The 17372-nt window shown below is 36.6% G+C and overlaps 1 protein-coding gene across 1 annotated transcript in view; it reads left to right on the top strand.

Moving 5' to 3' along the window:
- The window catches only part of PKHD1L1 (PKHD1 like 1), a 151598-nt gene that overhangs the window by 92852 nt on the left and 41374 nt on the right, over positions 1–17372 (top strand). The window contains exons 53-60 of the mRNA XM_025993358.2: positions 319–490; positions 3842–3930; positions 4281–4429; positions 5718–5847; positions 7173–7291; positions 8246–8375; positions 12953–13126; positions 17076–17179. Of these exons, the coding sequence (XP_025849143.2) occupies positions 319–490; positions 3842–3930; positions 4281–4429; positions 5718–5847; positions 7173–7291; positions 8246–8375; positions 12953–13126; positions 17076–17179 (1067 nt within the window). The remainder of the gene's footprint in view (positions 1–318; positions 491–3841; positions 3931–4280; positions 4430–5717; positions 5848–7172; positions 7292–8245; positions 8376–12952; positions 13127–17075; positions 17180–17372) is intronic.

Here is a 17372-nt window from a genome sequence, read left to right as displayed (position 1 = left end):
TAGTCCATAAATTTGAACTCTATCAAGTTAGTAAAGACTATTTTTAGGAGTGTCTGGGTGGTTTAGCTGGTTAAGCATCTGCCTTTGGCTCAGGTCCTGATTTCAGGGTTCTGGGATCGAGACCCATGTCAGGCTCCCTGCTAAGCAGGAGTCTGCTTCTCCCTCTGTCTGTCCCCCCTGGTTGTATACTCATTCTTTCTCTCTCTCAAATAAATAAAATCTTTAAAAAAATAAAATAAAGCATATTTTAAAATTGCCATGATTTTGTCTACATTTAAGTTCTTTGATCATATTTAAAGTGCTTTTCTTTACTTTTAGTGTCAGGAAGAAATGATCTTCAGCAGTCTCAGCCCATTTCAGGGACCCTGGATCCTGATGTGAAAGATGTTATTATTAATTTCCAAGCTTACTGCTGCATTCTCCAGGACTGCTTTCCTGTACATCCCCCATCAAGAAAACCAATTCCCAGGAAGCGACCATCCATATATAAGTATATAGACCTTTTGTTTGTTAATACCTTCAATAGCACTTAACAGAATTCTTTTCATATGTCACTCTCGGGTGAGAAAATAATGCCCTCCTCCTGTACAATGCCTTTTAAGTCACAAAGAACTTCCATACTGATTACTTCACTTGGGCCTTAGACTTGCAGAATGTTAGATATGGATTATTAGACCAACTCCTTTATTATATAGGTGAGAAAGCTGAAGCCAATGGCCAATGGTGAATTACCCAAAATCACAAAACTTGATGAGACTTCCAGAATAGCACCAGAAACTAAGTCTCCTCATTAATCCAATGCTTTCTTAGCAGGTGGTGTCTCTTTGTCTAGAATAACTGTCATGGTCAGATTTCATAATACAACTTATTTAATTTTATTTCAAATGTTTGATCCCCTAATATATGTTCACTCTGACAGTTAAAAATGATTTTTCTATCTTTGAAACTTACGTAGCTCTTTACCTTTATTTCTCATGTGAAACACTACTCTCTAACTTGTATTATAGTAATTACCATACATCATGGTACTAGCATGTGATGGTTGGTACTAGTCTTCAAAGCCCTTAAAGGTATAATCCTGATTTGATGTATACTTATGTCCTTTTTTTTTAAATTTTTACTTATTTATGATAGTCACACAGAGAGAGAGAGAGAGGGAGGCAAAGACATAGGCAGAGGGAGAAGCAGGCTCCATGCACTGGGAGCCCGACGTGGGATTCGATCCCAGGTCTCCAGGATCGCGCCCTGGGCCAAAGGCAGGCGCTAAACCACTGCGCCACCCAGGGATCCCTATATTTATGTCCTTTATGGACAAATAATAATCATAAAAATAATGATAGTGATGATAAAAGCTAACATTTAGTGGGCACTTAAGAGGCCACTACTATGCAGCAAGTACAACCCAGTGTTTTTTTATGAAGTGAGTTACATTTCAAAGTATGCAGATAGAATAGTGGCTATTGTACAAAAGAATAATAATTGAATTTTTTGATGTATTCATTTGATCATTAAAAAATATTGGAGCACTTGCTATGGCCAGGCTCTGTGCTAAGCACAGAGGAGCCAATTGTAAACAACACAAATGTGGTCCCTGCTCTCATTACACTCACATTCAATTCAAAGGGACAGATGCCAACACAAGCAAGCAGGAAAACAACAAAGTAAACAGAAAATTAAATACATGAGTGTGAGTTGTGATAAAAATTATAAGGGAAAGGGGTAGGGGTGTGATAGAGAGCAATATGGCAAGGACCTCCTTTGGGTAGGGTGATTAGGAATAGTCTCTCAAGGGAGGGGACATTCCAGCTGAGACCCAAAGGCTGGAAAAGAGGTGACCATGTGAAGGATGGAGGTGGGGAGATGTGGTGTTCTAGGCCCAGGAAGCATCTTGGGCAGAGGCCCTAGTATGGGAGAGAGTGTGGCATCTATGGGAGAGAAAATCAGCATGGCTGGACCCTGGTGAAGAAAAGAGGGGCCTGGAAATGGTGTTGGAAACAAGTGGAAATCAGACCATTCAGGTCATGCAGACAGTTAGCATAAAGAGATAGAAGAAACTTTCAAATGATTTACATCTGAGAAGTGATGTACTCCAAATTACATTTTGAAAATGCCACTTTTGCTCTCTGGCCGTATTACACAGGGACAGTGGAGAAAGTAGAATGGCTCATAAATAGCTGTATAAGAGACATGAGCCATCAAGGTTATTGACCCAAAAGTACTTACACAGTCTAAGGTAGGTTAAATTACTGAAAATTTAATTAATATTTATTATATACTCACATAGTAGATTTAGATTGGTCTAGACCAGGATGTGATAGAGGAATATGTTGGTATGTATATGTCTTAGCATAGATTTTCCCCCCACAGTATGAATCTGCTTACTAGAAATAGCTATAATTGGATTTATTAATTTATATTATATAGATAGCTATCAGTGAAAACAAGCAGAATCATGATCCAGAACTGGTACCTCAAGATTAGGATATAAAGCTCTAGCATGCAACCCACATATGCTTTGTTTAAGCGTTATATAGGCTTTATTGATCATAACAATGAACAGTAAGAAGAAGAGTGTATCATGCGTAATACAGTGCTGGTGGGGATAAGAATGAAAGGCTATTAATCTTGAGTAAAGCTAGATAAAATCAATGATTGAATCTGTATAGTACTGGTCAGATTTTTTAGTTAGAAAGATACAACTGTTAAGTTTTTCTGAAATTGCTTCATGAAAAATAATGTATTATTGTAAGTCTAAATTAACTGCTATCCTTTCTTTTAAACTTAGTAAAACAAGTTTTTATAACAGAATTTTTAACATATTTCTTAGTAATATGGTTTAGTAATTCAAATATATAATACAAATACTTTAACCAAACTATATATTGACGGTTCTGTAGAATTCAAGAATTAGTATCATGGAATTTTTAAAAGTTTTACTAATTCAGAAAGCAACTCTGATTGTGAATGTTTTCCAGTAGGAAAATATCATCAAATTTATAATAACATTCTCTACAACAATTTGCATTGAGTTGGTTTCTGGATGGTATAGCAATGAAAAGCGGAGACTGCCTCTCCGCCAAAGCAGTTTTTATATCTCCTTCAGTTTAATATAACCTTCATTCTGATTGCAGACCTGCCATCCCTGATCCCAGCCCAGAGGCTTAACCTCTTTGACTCATCCTTACCAATTCATAAACCATCCTTCTATTCCTCTCTTCACAGAATCTAGTGACCATATCTTCTTTCATGCTCCCGCCAGGCAGTAGAACCATATATAAGGGTCTTTAAATGGACAAAGGATGAGTTTCTTTTTACTTTATACCATCTGAAATCTTTTTTAAAAAGATTTATTTATTTTAGAGAGAAAGAGCTCAAGCCAGGGGAGGGGCAGAGGGAAAGGCAGAGAGGGAATCTCAAGCAGACTTCCCACTGAACATGGAGCCTGGAGTGGGTCTCAGTCTCACAATCCCTGAGAAAGCAAGATTCAGATACTTAGCTGACTGAGCCACCCAGGTGCCCTTATACCATGTGAAATCTTATAAGGAAATTAAATAATTTACATTTTAGCCAAAATTAGTGTATCACAATGAGGATTTAGTGGGAGAAAAGGTGAGTCAGATTATCGAAAGAAAGCAAGTTTTCTTCAATGGAGAAAAAAAAAAGCTATACGTGTGGTCATGTGTGTTATTATATCAATTGCACATATTAACTTGCCTACTTAGTGAAATTATAAATTCTCTAATTTGCATTCTATCATCCCAAAACATTTAGTATAAGGAGATGATGATCATTAAGTATATAAAGACAATACTTAATGGAACTATTTCTCTTCTGTTTTCAGCTTATGGTCAAATGATTCTTTCTGGAAATCATCTCGAGAAAATAATTATACCATACCTCACCCAGGAGCAAATGTGGTTATTCCTGAAGGTAAGTCCATAAACATAAACAAAATGCCTGTGTTTATGTGACATTAGGATAGATACCACAAAGTTAGCATTCCACCTTTATGCAGCACACCCTAGGAAAAGAGCAGATGTGAAGAGATGGATTCTAGTATTGTGTCCTGGATACCAGACCTAGCCTTCTGAGTTTTATATGGGTTTAAACCTGAATATTAAGATAATAGACATTCTGGGAGAGACAAAAATAAGTCATTGTGTGGGAAAAGGGTTGCAAACTTTGAAACCAGGACTCCCTGGTAAGTGTGTCAGTGTTTTTATTTATAATATATAGTATGGATTATGTTATATCTCTTATATTAAAGTATTATTTTATAGGAACATGGGTTGTAGCAGACACAGATATTCCACCAATGGAAAGTCTCACTATTTGGGGAGTTCTCGAACTGGAAGATAAACACAGTATGAGAGCTGCAGAGTCTTCTTACAGAAAGGTTGTTCTGAATGCTACCTACATATCACTTCAGGTAATAAGGAGAGACATATAATTTTATACCTTTATTAGTAAAATTCTAAGATGTTGGAGATTTACTGAAAAAAATTATAGAAAGTATATGTAATCAATGTGAAATAAAAAACGCAACTGGCTCTAACCCATGAGATGTAAGCCTCGTGTAAATTCAGTACATTTCTGCTGTCCTTTCAACTGGTGGTTACATATTCCTGAGGGAGTAATTATGCTACCTTTTACAGTGAAGTTTGTCCATTTTTATCCTATGTAGAATATTTGTATTACTGTTAGGTAGAGTTAAACCTGCAACTTGCTCCAACAACCAGAGAATCCCTAGTTCTGGAAAAAAATAAAAGATTTTAAATTTTTTCTTTTTTTTAGAAAGTGAACTCTTTCTTAAAATGAATGGACATAGAATTCTGAAAACAGGAAAAGACTAATAAGAATATTTCAGCTGTTTGGAACAATCACCTCATTCTCTCATAAACCTCAGATGGTCTTGAACATGTAACAGTATAATTAGTTAAGTTGTTCTGTCAGTCTTTTATTACTGTTAATTAAAAAGAATGGCCTAACCAAAAGTGATGAAGTATCATTAAAAAGTAAAAGTGGGTAGTAACCTTTCTTTAATAAAACTAGGCCTTTAGTTTTAAAGATATGCAGTATTTTGGTATTTAGATGCATGAGCTTTGAGGTAAATTAAAGTGACGACTGAGTCCTTACCTCAGTTGGGAACTTTGGGTAAGTTATTTGACCACTTATAGCACCTATAAGTTTTCTGACCTATCAAGTGAGAATAATAACAGCAATGCATAGGTTTAGTATAAAGGTCAAATGATAATATATGTAAAGCCTTACACATTATGTCTGGCATGGAATCAGCAAGCATTTAGTAGTAGCTGCTATTATTAACAATGAGGGCTCCTACTTGTCATATACGGTGCATGTAAGTGTGAAGAGTGTATTTCATATATGTCATGTGTTGCTAAAATAAAACGTGATCTGTCCATATAGCACAAGTTTAGGTGTTAGCAATTTTCAGCTTTAGATATAGGACTGATAATAAGTACCTATTGAGTCTGACCTTGGGAAATGTCGTTTAAGCTACAGATCCCAAAGTAACAGGGTTAAATCAAGGTCACTTCCAGATACAATTCTGTTCTTTGTATAACAAATTTCACTCTTTTTTTTTTTTTTTTTTTTTTACTAGAGGAGGCTGCCAGTATCTTCCTAACTCCTTTTTTATGGGCAAAATTTTTTTCTGCTCAATCTTTAAGTATTAACAATTTTCTGCTTCACTGCAGGGAGGTAGGTTGATTGGTGGCTGGGAAGATAACCCTTTTAAAGGAGAATTACAGATTGTTCTTAGAGGAAATCATTCTACTCCAGAGTGGGCTCTTCCAGAAGGACCAAATCAAGGATCAAAGGTCTTAGGTATATGTTTTCAGATACTGAAAGTATCATATCGGTTTTGAAAATCTATTTTAAAACATGTAGCACCAAAATACCTGTTGTCAGTTCAAGATGTTATGATATCAAAAACTTACACAGAGGTTTATTTACAGTAAAGGGTTGTAAAAATAAATAAAAAATCTTTAATTAAATCATATCACACCAAAATAGGTATAGACGTGTGTATTTGAAACCAAAAAGGAATTTATGGCAAAACTAACATAAATCCCTCTATATGTATATTATTTAATCAATCTGATTTTCTTTATAACTTTCCCTTTATATAAATTTTTTATATATCATACTTTTTCATATTTTAGTGCTTTTCCCTTAAAGGTAACTTTTTTTGCACATCATTACACTTATATTATTAATAATCTGTGGATCAGTTGACTCTACTATCAGTTATCCAGTCACAACTGCTGCTGAACTTTATACTTTCTAGTTGGATTTTTATGGCCTTGGGTATTCCTTTCTAAGCCTGGAAAGAAAAGGAACTGAGAGGGTTTATTTGGTCATAATTAGTAACCACATTTATTAACACAGCTGCATATTAATTGAAACAATGCAGACAAGCACGTACGGAAGTTTCTTTCCCATACAGTTTCTGAAACAGTGACAATCCAAAAAGAGGAACATAAAAAAATGGCATCAGAATGATTTTAAGTCTCCACTGGTCAATGTCCCAGGGCAGACAAATCCAATCTTAAAAAATACTTGCTTTTGTGAGTTTATTTTTTTGTTCTTTCAAAAGTAACATTTCAAACAACACAGATGATATCAAGAAAAAATGCCCATCTTTCTAATTCTCCACATCATGAGGAAACTTGCATCTATAGTTAGCAGTGTTTCCAGGCCAAACTAAAGAAAATAGGTTTTCTTTCTCAGTTAAGACATTATGGATATCTGTCCAGATCGATACTTACAGATAATAACCTTACAGATAATAACCTTTTTAAAGTATATTACCCTACTCTATTAGTATATTATGATTGATTCCATCATTCTCTTTTGATGTACATTAGATTTATTCCAGTTTTCCAGTATTTTCAAATATTACCATAGTAGGCATTCTCATTCACATATCCTTGTGCACTGGCTTTATTTAATTTCTATAGACCAGATTCCTAGAAGTGGGTCAGAGGGTCAAAGTCTTCTTGTAAAGCCCTGAGCAGATAATTCAAGTTCATTCCATTCCTTCTTAAATGTCCAATCACTTATTAAAACATATCAATGTACTGTTTCATTTTATATTAGCACCTAACTCAGTGCTATGTGGTGAATAAATACAAGTTTTTCTCCTTCAGGGGTGTTTGGTGAGCTAGATCTTCATGGAATTCCACGTTCAGTATATAAAACGAAACTCTCAGAAACTGCAGAGGCGGGTTCCAAAGTCCTGTCTCTAGTGGATGCTGTGGATTGGCAGGTACAGGAAATAGGATGTGGTGGGAACTGGTTATACATAGTGGGTCAACTTAAGGTGTATTTCTTATTCTCATGGACATTTTTCTCATAGGATTAATCAGATAAGAAATGTATGTTTTGCAGTAGCTTGCACTCAAAAGCTTACCTGATAGCAGGCATTTAAAAATTGGGATCTTAAAGGTCCTTCAGAATATATCAAGAACATTATATATTAGTTATGAAAGGAAAATATGAAAGTTTTCTTTTTTTTTTTTTTTTTTTTAGTATTTTATTTTTTTATTTTTTTTTTAATTAATTTTTATTGGTGTTCAATTTACCAACATACAAAAAAACACCCAGTGCTCATCCCGTCAAGTGTCCACCTCAGTGCCCGTCACCCATTCCCCTCCAACACCCGCCCTCCTCCCCCTCCACCACCCCTAGTTCGTTTCCCCGAGTTAGGAGTCTTTATGTTCTGTCTCCCTTCCTGATATTTCCCAACATTTCTTCTCCCTTCCTTTATATTCCCTTTCACTATTATAATATGAAAGTTTTCGAGTAAAAAAAGTTTATGTGTGTCTTTCCCACATTTTAGGAATACCAAGTAATAGTTAATTGTGTAAAATTTAAAAACTCTGTGGAACTTTTTAAGTCTTAAAGAATATTGTACTGACCAGTTTTTAATAAAATATGAGTATATTTGCTTCGATCTATTTAATTTTTAAAAAGTATATTGCCTATGATTTTAATGACTGAATTAAATTTGAGGAAATGCTGAGATGAATAAAAATTTAGAATTCTTAATATCAAACAAGCCTATTTATTTTTAGAGACCTCGATGTATATTTTGTTCCTTCTGATAATATCATGTTGCTAATCAGACATAAATTAAATTAGAAATTTTTAACAGTTGTTATTAAGAAATAGAAACCTATTTTAAAAATTGTTCTTGAATTTGGCACTTCAATTTTCCAAGGAGGGAGAAGAGATTGTGATAACAACCACAAGCTATGATTTCCACCAGACAGAAACTAGAAGTATCATTAAAATCCTGCATGACCAGAAAATTCTCATTCTCAATGATACCCTTTCCTACACTCACCTTGGTAAGTGGCTGTTCCTTAACTAAATAGATATGTAATTAAAATGTCTTGAAATATTCACATTTTTAGTGCTCTCCTTTATAATTATTCAACAAATATTCAGCAAAGGCTAATGTATAACATCCCTTGAGGTAAGGCTAGTACTTTCTGCTTTAAGCAAGCTTCTAAGTGATTTTTTTAAATTAATTTATTTCTTTGAGAGGGAAAATGTGTGAGCTTGGGGGGAGGGGCAGAGGGAGAGGAAGGGGTAGGTAAAGGGGCAGAGGAAGGGGGAGTGGCTGAGGGAGGTGGGGAGGGGCAGAGGGAGAGGGACAGAGGGAATCAGAGAATCTTCAGCAGACTAGATGCTGAGGGAGGAGCCTCACACAGGGCTCTATCTCATGATCCTGAGGTCATGATCTGAGCCAAAATCAAGAGTCAGAGGCATAATTGACTGAGCCATCAGGTGCCCCCTAGGTATTTCTTATGCACACTGAATTTTGAGGAAGAACACCTTTGTCCTAAATTAAAAAGTATCATGGAGGGAGGGAATCTAAGATGGCGATTATAAGATTATTCAGCATAGTATTTTTTTTTTTTTTTGGTGTAAATAAAAGAAATGCTTTTGACTGCATTTCATTTAATAAAGTAAAAAAATATCATGCGGAGAGCTAAGACCACAATGTAGTAGGAGGCCCCTAGGCTCATCTCGTCCCTCAAACAGATAGCTAGTCCCTCAACTAGATAACTATTCAGTCATTCTGAATACCCAAGAAAGCATTCTGAGGTCTGACAAAAAAAAGTTCACAACTAGAAGAAAAGAGGCCATGTTGAGGATGGTAGGAAGTGCGGAGACATGGTTTGGGGGAGAAATGGATCCCAAATGCTATATAGGGGAGGGAGGCCTGGTTGCAAAAATAGGCAAGAGAGAGTATAGCACAGGGGAAAGAGTAAGGTGAACATTTCCCCAAACCACTGGCTAGAAAAACAGAGGGGCTGATTTTCATGAGTTTTAGCAATCAGCAAGGCTGATTGGAGTTTAAAACTGGAGTTTTAAAGGTCCAGGGCTTGGCAGGGATGGAGCCCTAAGGGCTTTGTCCTGCTTCTGGAGAGAAGACAGGCAGGCAAGCAAGCAAGCCTGGGGCAGATGGCAAAATCTTAGGAATGCCTAAAACACAAAGAGACTGTTCTCTCTTGGAGCATTTTTGTGAGAGGTAGCTTTCAGGGAGATGCCTCTCTGGGGACAAAAATGCTGCGGGCACCATTTCCCTCCCCAATCCCTCAGCACTGCAGAGGCATGTGTGCAAAGCAGCTCAGCCCCAACACCTGCTGCCTAGCCTGCTTGCTCTGAGGCCCACTCCCCTGCACTCTGGTGTGACTGTCCTTCTCCACCAAGCCTGCCTCAGTGCTGGTGCAGAGGGACTTCCCCCTAGAACACCCAGTGCAGGTCCCTGCCCTCACCATGTCCACAATGCCCAGAGTTGTAAAAGTCCACGGGCTTGGCTGGAATAGAGACTGGAGGGCACTGCACTGCTCCTAGAGAGAAAGCAGGCCCACAACCCTGGGAGCAGATGGTTTGGAAACAGTGGCCTGAAAAACACCTGGGATGCACAGGGCAGGAGATTATTTGCTCTTCTGGGGGTGCTTCCCTGAGAGGCAGCGTGCATGGAGACTCCTCTCCAGGGACGAAGGACTGCCTGGCACCATTTCCCACCCCCGCCCCTCAGCATAAACAGGAGCCAGTTGCAGTAAACATCACAGCATGGACACTGGCTGCCTACTCTGCTTATACCCAAGTTCTGCACCCTTGTGCTCTGCCAGTATGGCCCTTCTCAGTCAAGTGTGCCTCAGTCCCAGTGCAGTGGGCCCCTTTCTCAGAAGACCAGCAGAGACCCTGGCCCACATCACATCTCCCAACCAGAGTTCTGCAGGGCTTCAGTTCTAGTGGAAGTAGCGTCAGGTCTCATTTAACAAGCAGACCAGAAAACACCTAGTTAAAACTCGCCACACTCTGGCCAAGGTCCAAACACTGCCAGTGAAGGCGAGGAGAGTCTCTGCAGATGACTGGCCTGAAGGATAGAGTAGTCAAAACACAGCAGCAGAGTGCGAACAATAAACACCAGAGACACTCCCTAAAGTGCCAGGCCCTGGACACTATATGACCTCTTCTTTAGAAAGCCATTACTCTAATGAGCAGAACACATAACAAGCTTTTCTAACACACAGAAGGAGACAGAGATTTAGAGAAAATGGCAATATGGAGGAATTCATCCCACATGAAAGAATAAGATAAGGTCATGTGGCCAGAGTTCTAAGGGAAATAGATATAAGTGATGTGCCTGATGGAGAATTTAAAGCAACAATCATAAGGATATTTGCTGGACTTGAGAAAAGAATGGAAAACTTCAGGGAGGCCCTTAAAAAGATAAAATAATAAAAAAACAGAGATACAATAGTTCAAAAACAATAATCAGAAATGAAAACTGGCAAGCCAGAAACTTGGCAAACCAGAAGAGAGTGGCATGATATATTCAATGTGCTGAATTGGAAAAATCTGCAGGCAAGCATACTCTATCTAGCAAGGCTATCATTCAGAATAGAAGGAGAGCTAAAGAGTTTCCCAAACAAAAACTAAAGGGGTTCATGACCACTAAACCAGACCTGCAAGAAATAGTAAAGGGGACTCTTTGAGAGGAAAGGAGAGACCAAAAGAGATACAAGAAAGGAACTTAAAAATCTCCAGAAACAATGAAAAAATGAGTAATAAAATGGTACTAAATACATATCTATCAATAATTACTCTGAATATAAATTGACTAGGCACTCCAATCAAAAGATATAGGTTGTCAAAATGGATAAAAAAAAAAAAACATGACCCGTCTAAATGCTGTCTACAAGAGTCTCATTTTAGACCTAAAGACCTGCAGATTGAAAGAGAGGGGTTAGAGAAATATGTATCATGCAAATGGATGTTAAAAAAAAAAAGCTGGAGTAGTGATACTTGTATAGACAGACTAGATTTTAAAATAAAGACTGTACCAAGAGATGAAGAGGGGCTCTGGGTGGCACAGTTGGTTAAGGATCTGCCCTTGGCTCAGGTCATGATTCCAGGGTCCTGGAATTGGGCCCCACATCGGGCTCCTTGCTCAGCCAGGAGTCTGCTTCTCCATCTTCCTTTACCCTTCCTCCCCGCCCCATTAATGTACTCTCTCTGTCTCTGTTTCACAAATAAATGAATAAAATCTTAAGAAAATAAAGGGAGTGGAGAAGGGCACTATATCATAATAAAAGGGACTATACAACAAGAAGATCTAACAACTGTAAATATCTATGCCCCAAACAATTAATAACAAACATAAAGGAACTCATTGATAATAATACGAGATTAGTACTCTACTATTGGGATTTCATTAAGATAAAAACCTTCTGCACAGTGAAGTAAACAGTCAACAAAATGAGAAGGAACCTTTGGAATAGGAGAAGATATTTGTAAATGACATATCTAACAAAGGGTTAGTATCCAAATTCTATAAAGAACATATCAGACTTACCACCCAAAAAACAAATAATCCAGTTAAGAAATGGACAGAAGATACAGACATTTTTCCAAAGAAGATATACAGATGGCTAACAGACACATGAGAGGTTACTCAGCATCACTCATCATCAGGGAAATACAAAACTACAATGAGATACCACCTCACACCTGTCAGAATGCTTAAAATTAACAACACAGGAAACAACAGACATTTGCAAGGATACTAGGGAAGAGGAACCTTCTTACACTGTTAGTGAGAATGCAAACTGGTGCAACCACTTTGGAAAACAGTATAGAGATTCCTCAACAAGTTTAAAATAGAACTGCTCCATGATCCAGCAGTTGCTCTACTAGGTATTTACCCAAAGGATACAAAAATAGTAATTCAAAAGGATACATGCCCCCTGATGTTTATTGCGGTGTTATTAACAATAACCGAATTATGGAAAGAGCCCAAATGTCCATCAGCTGATGAATGGATAAAGGAGAGGTAGAATATATATATATATATTTTCATATATATATAGTGGATTACTATTCAGCCATCAAAGAGAATGAAATCTTGCTATTTGCAATGATGTGGATGGAACTAGAGGGTATTTTGCTAAGCGAAATAAGTTAATTAGAGAAAGAGAGATACTGTATGATTTTCTTACGAGGAATTTAAGAAAGAAGAGAAATTAACATAGAGGAAAGGACAGGAAAACCAGACTCTTAACTTTAGAGTCAAACTATTAGTTACCAGAGGGGAAGTGGGGGGAGGTGGGTTAAATGGATGATGGGGATTAAGGCACTTGTGATGAGCACTGGTTGTTGTCTGTAAGTGTTGAATCACTAAATTCTATACCTGAAACACTCTATGTTAACTAACTGAAATTTAAGTAAAACCTTGGGAAAAAAAATAAAAGGTATAATTTCAGTCTGCCATCTATGTATGTTTAAGTATGCAAATCTAATTAATTCACATATATTAGAAAATTATATGGCCTGTGAATTGCAAAGGAACCAATAAACACAGGTATTTTTCAACATTGGTGATAATCTAGCTGTCCGTCTCTTGCAGCTGAAAGATACCATGTTCCTGGAACAGGTCAGAGCTATACATTAGCAGCTGATGTTGGGATACTGAGCAGAAACATCAAAATACTTGGTGAAGATTATCCAGGTTGGTTCAAGGAATCTTTTGGTGCACGTGTCCTGGTCAGCTCATTCACTCAAGATATGATGACATTTAAAGGTTCGTACAAATTTGAAATATAGCATGGTCTCTTTTACGTTTAGTCAATCCTTAAATATTATTCACATTTCTTTTTAGAATCACATGAGTTTAAAAAAATTCAGTGAGTACATTTTAAAGACCTTACTGGCTTTATTCAGTGGTTCATGAATCAGGCAGTATCTAATCTAGCAGGTAAAAAGGAGCTCCAAAGAGCTGTGCAAAATGAAAGATTTTTATAGGCAGAGAGCAGACACATGGGAGGTATACCCGGCAAGAAAGCAAATTGGTTATTGCAAGTTTATTTTCCTTTAGGGGATGGCAGGGGCTAGTCAGCATGTTACTTAACTAGTGCTGATCAAGAGATTCCTGATGGGCTGGTTTAAGATTCCATTACTGGGAGAGGAACTGTAATTAAGTTCAGTCTTGGTTTGGTGACATGGGGCTGAGCATAAGCAACTCCCAATTTGGGCCCATTGGCTTGTTTTTAACACAGAAAAATAAAGCCTGGAGAAGGGTTATGTAAGCCAAGGTGTTACCCTCCAAAAGCAAATCTGTAACATTTTTCTACTCATTTTATCTTCATAGACAATAAGAATTATCAAACTAACAATAACATTAGGTAACAGCTAGCCCAGCCTCTCACCCAAACAGAAGTTGTTTATAAAAAGCATAACAGATCTGTTATTTTTGTTTAAAGGAAAATTTCAAACATATGCTAAATTTTCGAACACAGAAAAATGTATAATGAATCCCAGTATACCCATCACTAGTTACCACAGTGATCAATTTTGGTCAGTCATGTTCTAACTGTATGACCACCCACTCTCTTTAAGCCCCTGGGTTATTTTGAAGCAACTACATATATTTTTTAATTGAGATATAATTGACATATAGCTTTATGTAAGTTTAAGGTATATACTGTATTTATTTTGATACATTTATATATCGATATGATTACCACCATAGTGTTAGCTAACACTTCGGTTGTGTCGCATAATTATTACATCTTTTTTGTGGCAAGAACAATTAAGATCTGGTCTCTTAGCAACGTTGAGTTTACTATATAGTATTGTTGACTGTAATCACCATGCTGTACATTAGATCTCCAAGTCTTATTTATCCACTAGTGGCAAGTTTATACCCTTAACCAACATCTTCCTAATTCCCACTGCCCCCCAGCATCACCCTAGCTCCTGATAATCACCATTCTACTCTCTGTTTTTATGCATTTGGCTTTTTTAGATTTCACCTGTAAGCATCATACAGTATTTGTCTTTCTCTGACTTATCTCGCTTAGCATAATGCCCTCAAGGTCCATCTGTGTTGTAACAAATGGTAAAAGCTCCTCCTATTTATGGATGAATAATACTCCCTGGTTCTAATATGCATCATTTTCTTTATCAGTTCATCCATTGGTGGACACTTAGGTTGTCTCCAGATCTTGGGTATTGTGAATGAAGCAATCATGTTTTATTTCGTCTAAAAATATTTCAGTATGTGGGGCACCTGGGTGGCTCATTTGGTTAAGTGTCTTTAAAAAAATCTTTAAAAAATATATTTCCATATGTAACTTTAAAAGACTTCTTTAAAAATATCTTTTTTTAAAACATTTTAAAATAAAAATGTTAATAATCATTCCTTATCATCAAATGATTAGATTCCCCCCCAGTCCATTCTTTCTCCTTTCTTCCTGTCTTTCTTCTGTCTTTCCTTCCTTTCACATGAACTTTCTTTGTTCAAATCAAGATCTAAATAAGACCATGTGGCCATTGATTATGAATCTTAAATCTCTGATTCATTGATCTCTCCTTATAATTTATTTATAAAAGAAACTAGATCATCCCTTCTACAATATTTCCAACAGTCTGGAGTTTAGTGATTCATCTCTAGAACATAAGCTGTTCCTGTCTCCTTTATATTTTCTTTTTTTTTTAATATTTTATTTATTTATTTGACAGAGTGCGTGTGTGAGAGAGAGAGAGACAGAGAGAGTATGAGTGAGCGAAGGGGCAGAAGGAGAAGCAGGCTCCCCACTGAACAAGCAGCCTGATGCAGGACTCAATACCAGGACCCTGGGATCATGATCTGAGCTGAAAGCAGACACATAACTGACTGAGCCATCCAGGCACCCCCTCTGTTGTATATTCTTTCATAGGTAGTGTAGAAGTGTAGAACTAGAAAACTGATTGTACTCAGACTCTATTTTTAGGTAAAAATTCTTCATAGTTGATGGTGTATTTTCCCATTAGTAGACACATAATGTCTGATTATTTCTCCCTTTGTGAAGTTACAGGCATTAATGATCATTGCCTAGATCTATTAAATCACTGAGGTTTAAAATGGTGATATTTTAATTCTACCATTCCCTCCTCATTTATTATCTAGAATATTTCTATAATGAGAAGCTTCCCCAGTCAACTATTTGACTACCCTGAGAAATATTTTATATAGGAAATGTAGGGAAAATGCTTGATTCTTTCCTATTATGAGCTAGTTTTTGAAATAGTGAGTTGGTTCCCAGTCATTCTCCAAAAGTGACAAGCATTTTTATTTTTTTGTTTGTTATTAGTGTCATTATGAGCTCTCCTCCTCACTCATAATTCTGCCTATTGCATTTTGCAACGACTCTAATTTTAGAAAACCTTTATATTGAAGCAAACAGCCATCCCACTATAGCTTCCTACCTTTTGGACATAATTTGTCAATGAGAGCTTAACTGATTATGATAACAGTAATGATGATCATGATATGATAGTCCAGGCACTGTGGAGCATTTAATGCATATTATCTCATTTAATCCTCAGTGCTATGCATAGATATTGTCCCCTTTTAAAGGTAGATAAATAGACTGGTAATGGGTTGAAGTTGCTCTGACGTTGGATACTAATCCACACCTGTCTCACTTCAAATCCCATAATGGATGCTATTCCTATGACAACCTATGACAACCTTTCCTTGCTTTTAGAAATTGTTTTGTGATGTTAGTAAACATCTATGGCTTTTGTTGGTCCAGACAGTCTGTGGCAATCATTTCTTCTCTGTCTCTATCTTATTACTATATTTTCCACTGTACATCCAATTGCTGGCTTATGGATTTTGAGACCATTCTAGTAAATTCTAGTACATTTTTCCATTCTAATACAAAGTAACTCTTTTCCAATGTGTTATATTAAATATCAGTTTTTGAAATGAATAATATAACTTACTGTTTTTTACCAGACATGAATCTCTGTGCCTCCATTTTCTTTTTTTTCTTTTTTTTTTTTTCCATTTTCTTATATTGAATAAAAGAATAGTGAAAGTTCCTAACTCACAGGATGCTGTATGAGAATTAAACCGCAAATTACCTTTTAAGCACTTGGCACAGTGAACTCTCTCATGGATAGCTATTGCTGTTATTACTACTCTATGAAATTGCCTCTTGTCACCTCAGTGATACTTATGACAAACCGATGAGCAGATATTTGGTAATGCATATTCTGGAAAGGATTATGTAAAGATAATGCCCTTGAAACTCTCTAGAGCATCAAAATTGAACTGTCAGGTAAATTATCTCTTCGCTTTATGTCATGCATTCTCAACAGGAACAGTATCACTACCAGGGGGATGAAAACTGGATCTTATGGGGCAAAAAAACCTTAGATAAGCAATAGTTTGTGGCCCTCCAAAGAGCCATCATACATGAAGAGATATATGGTATATTTGAGGTACTGAAATTTCATGGGGAGGGCAGGCTATCAGGAAAAAAGTCTAAAAAGGCTCTTGTGGAGGTCAGTGAAAGAAAAGTTTAGGAACACTGCCTTATTTGGATTAAAGGAGCTAAGAAAAATGAATGAGATTTTCACAAAAAAAGTTGAAATCAAATTTGTAATTTGGAAAACTACAACTCTTGTAGCTTCTCAAAAATTTGTATTCTGTTTCAAGAAAAAAAAAAAATGTTGTAACTCTTCCCTCCCTGCCCTGCTAGGAAATGCAAGGATAAGTAATGTGGAATTTTATCACAGTGGTCAAGAAGGCTTCAGGGATAACACAGATCCAAGACATGCTGTAACATTTCTGAACTTAGGACAGGTTTGTACTTGAATTTTTCCGTATGTTCAAAATAAAGTATTTTGACTTTATTTTCACTTAGCTTTCCTAAAAAGGTATATCTTAGAATTGCTAAGACTATATGATCTAATATAACTTTCTTAGATACATTTCCCATCAACTTTTTTAGACTCATAGCAGCATCGGATTTACCCATTTCACACATTTATTTAAA

The sequence above is a fragment of the Vulpes vulpes genome, chromosome 13 (assembly GCF_048418805.1).
Source record: "Vulpes vulpes isolate BD-2025 chromosome 13, VulVul3, whole genome shotgun sequence".
NCBI lineage: Eukaryota > Metazoa > Chordata > Mammalia > Carnivora > Canidae > Vulpes > Vulpes vulpes.
Note: the sequence above shows the minus strand (reverse complement) of the source record. Positions and strands in the feature narration are given on the sequence as shown.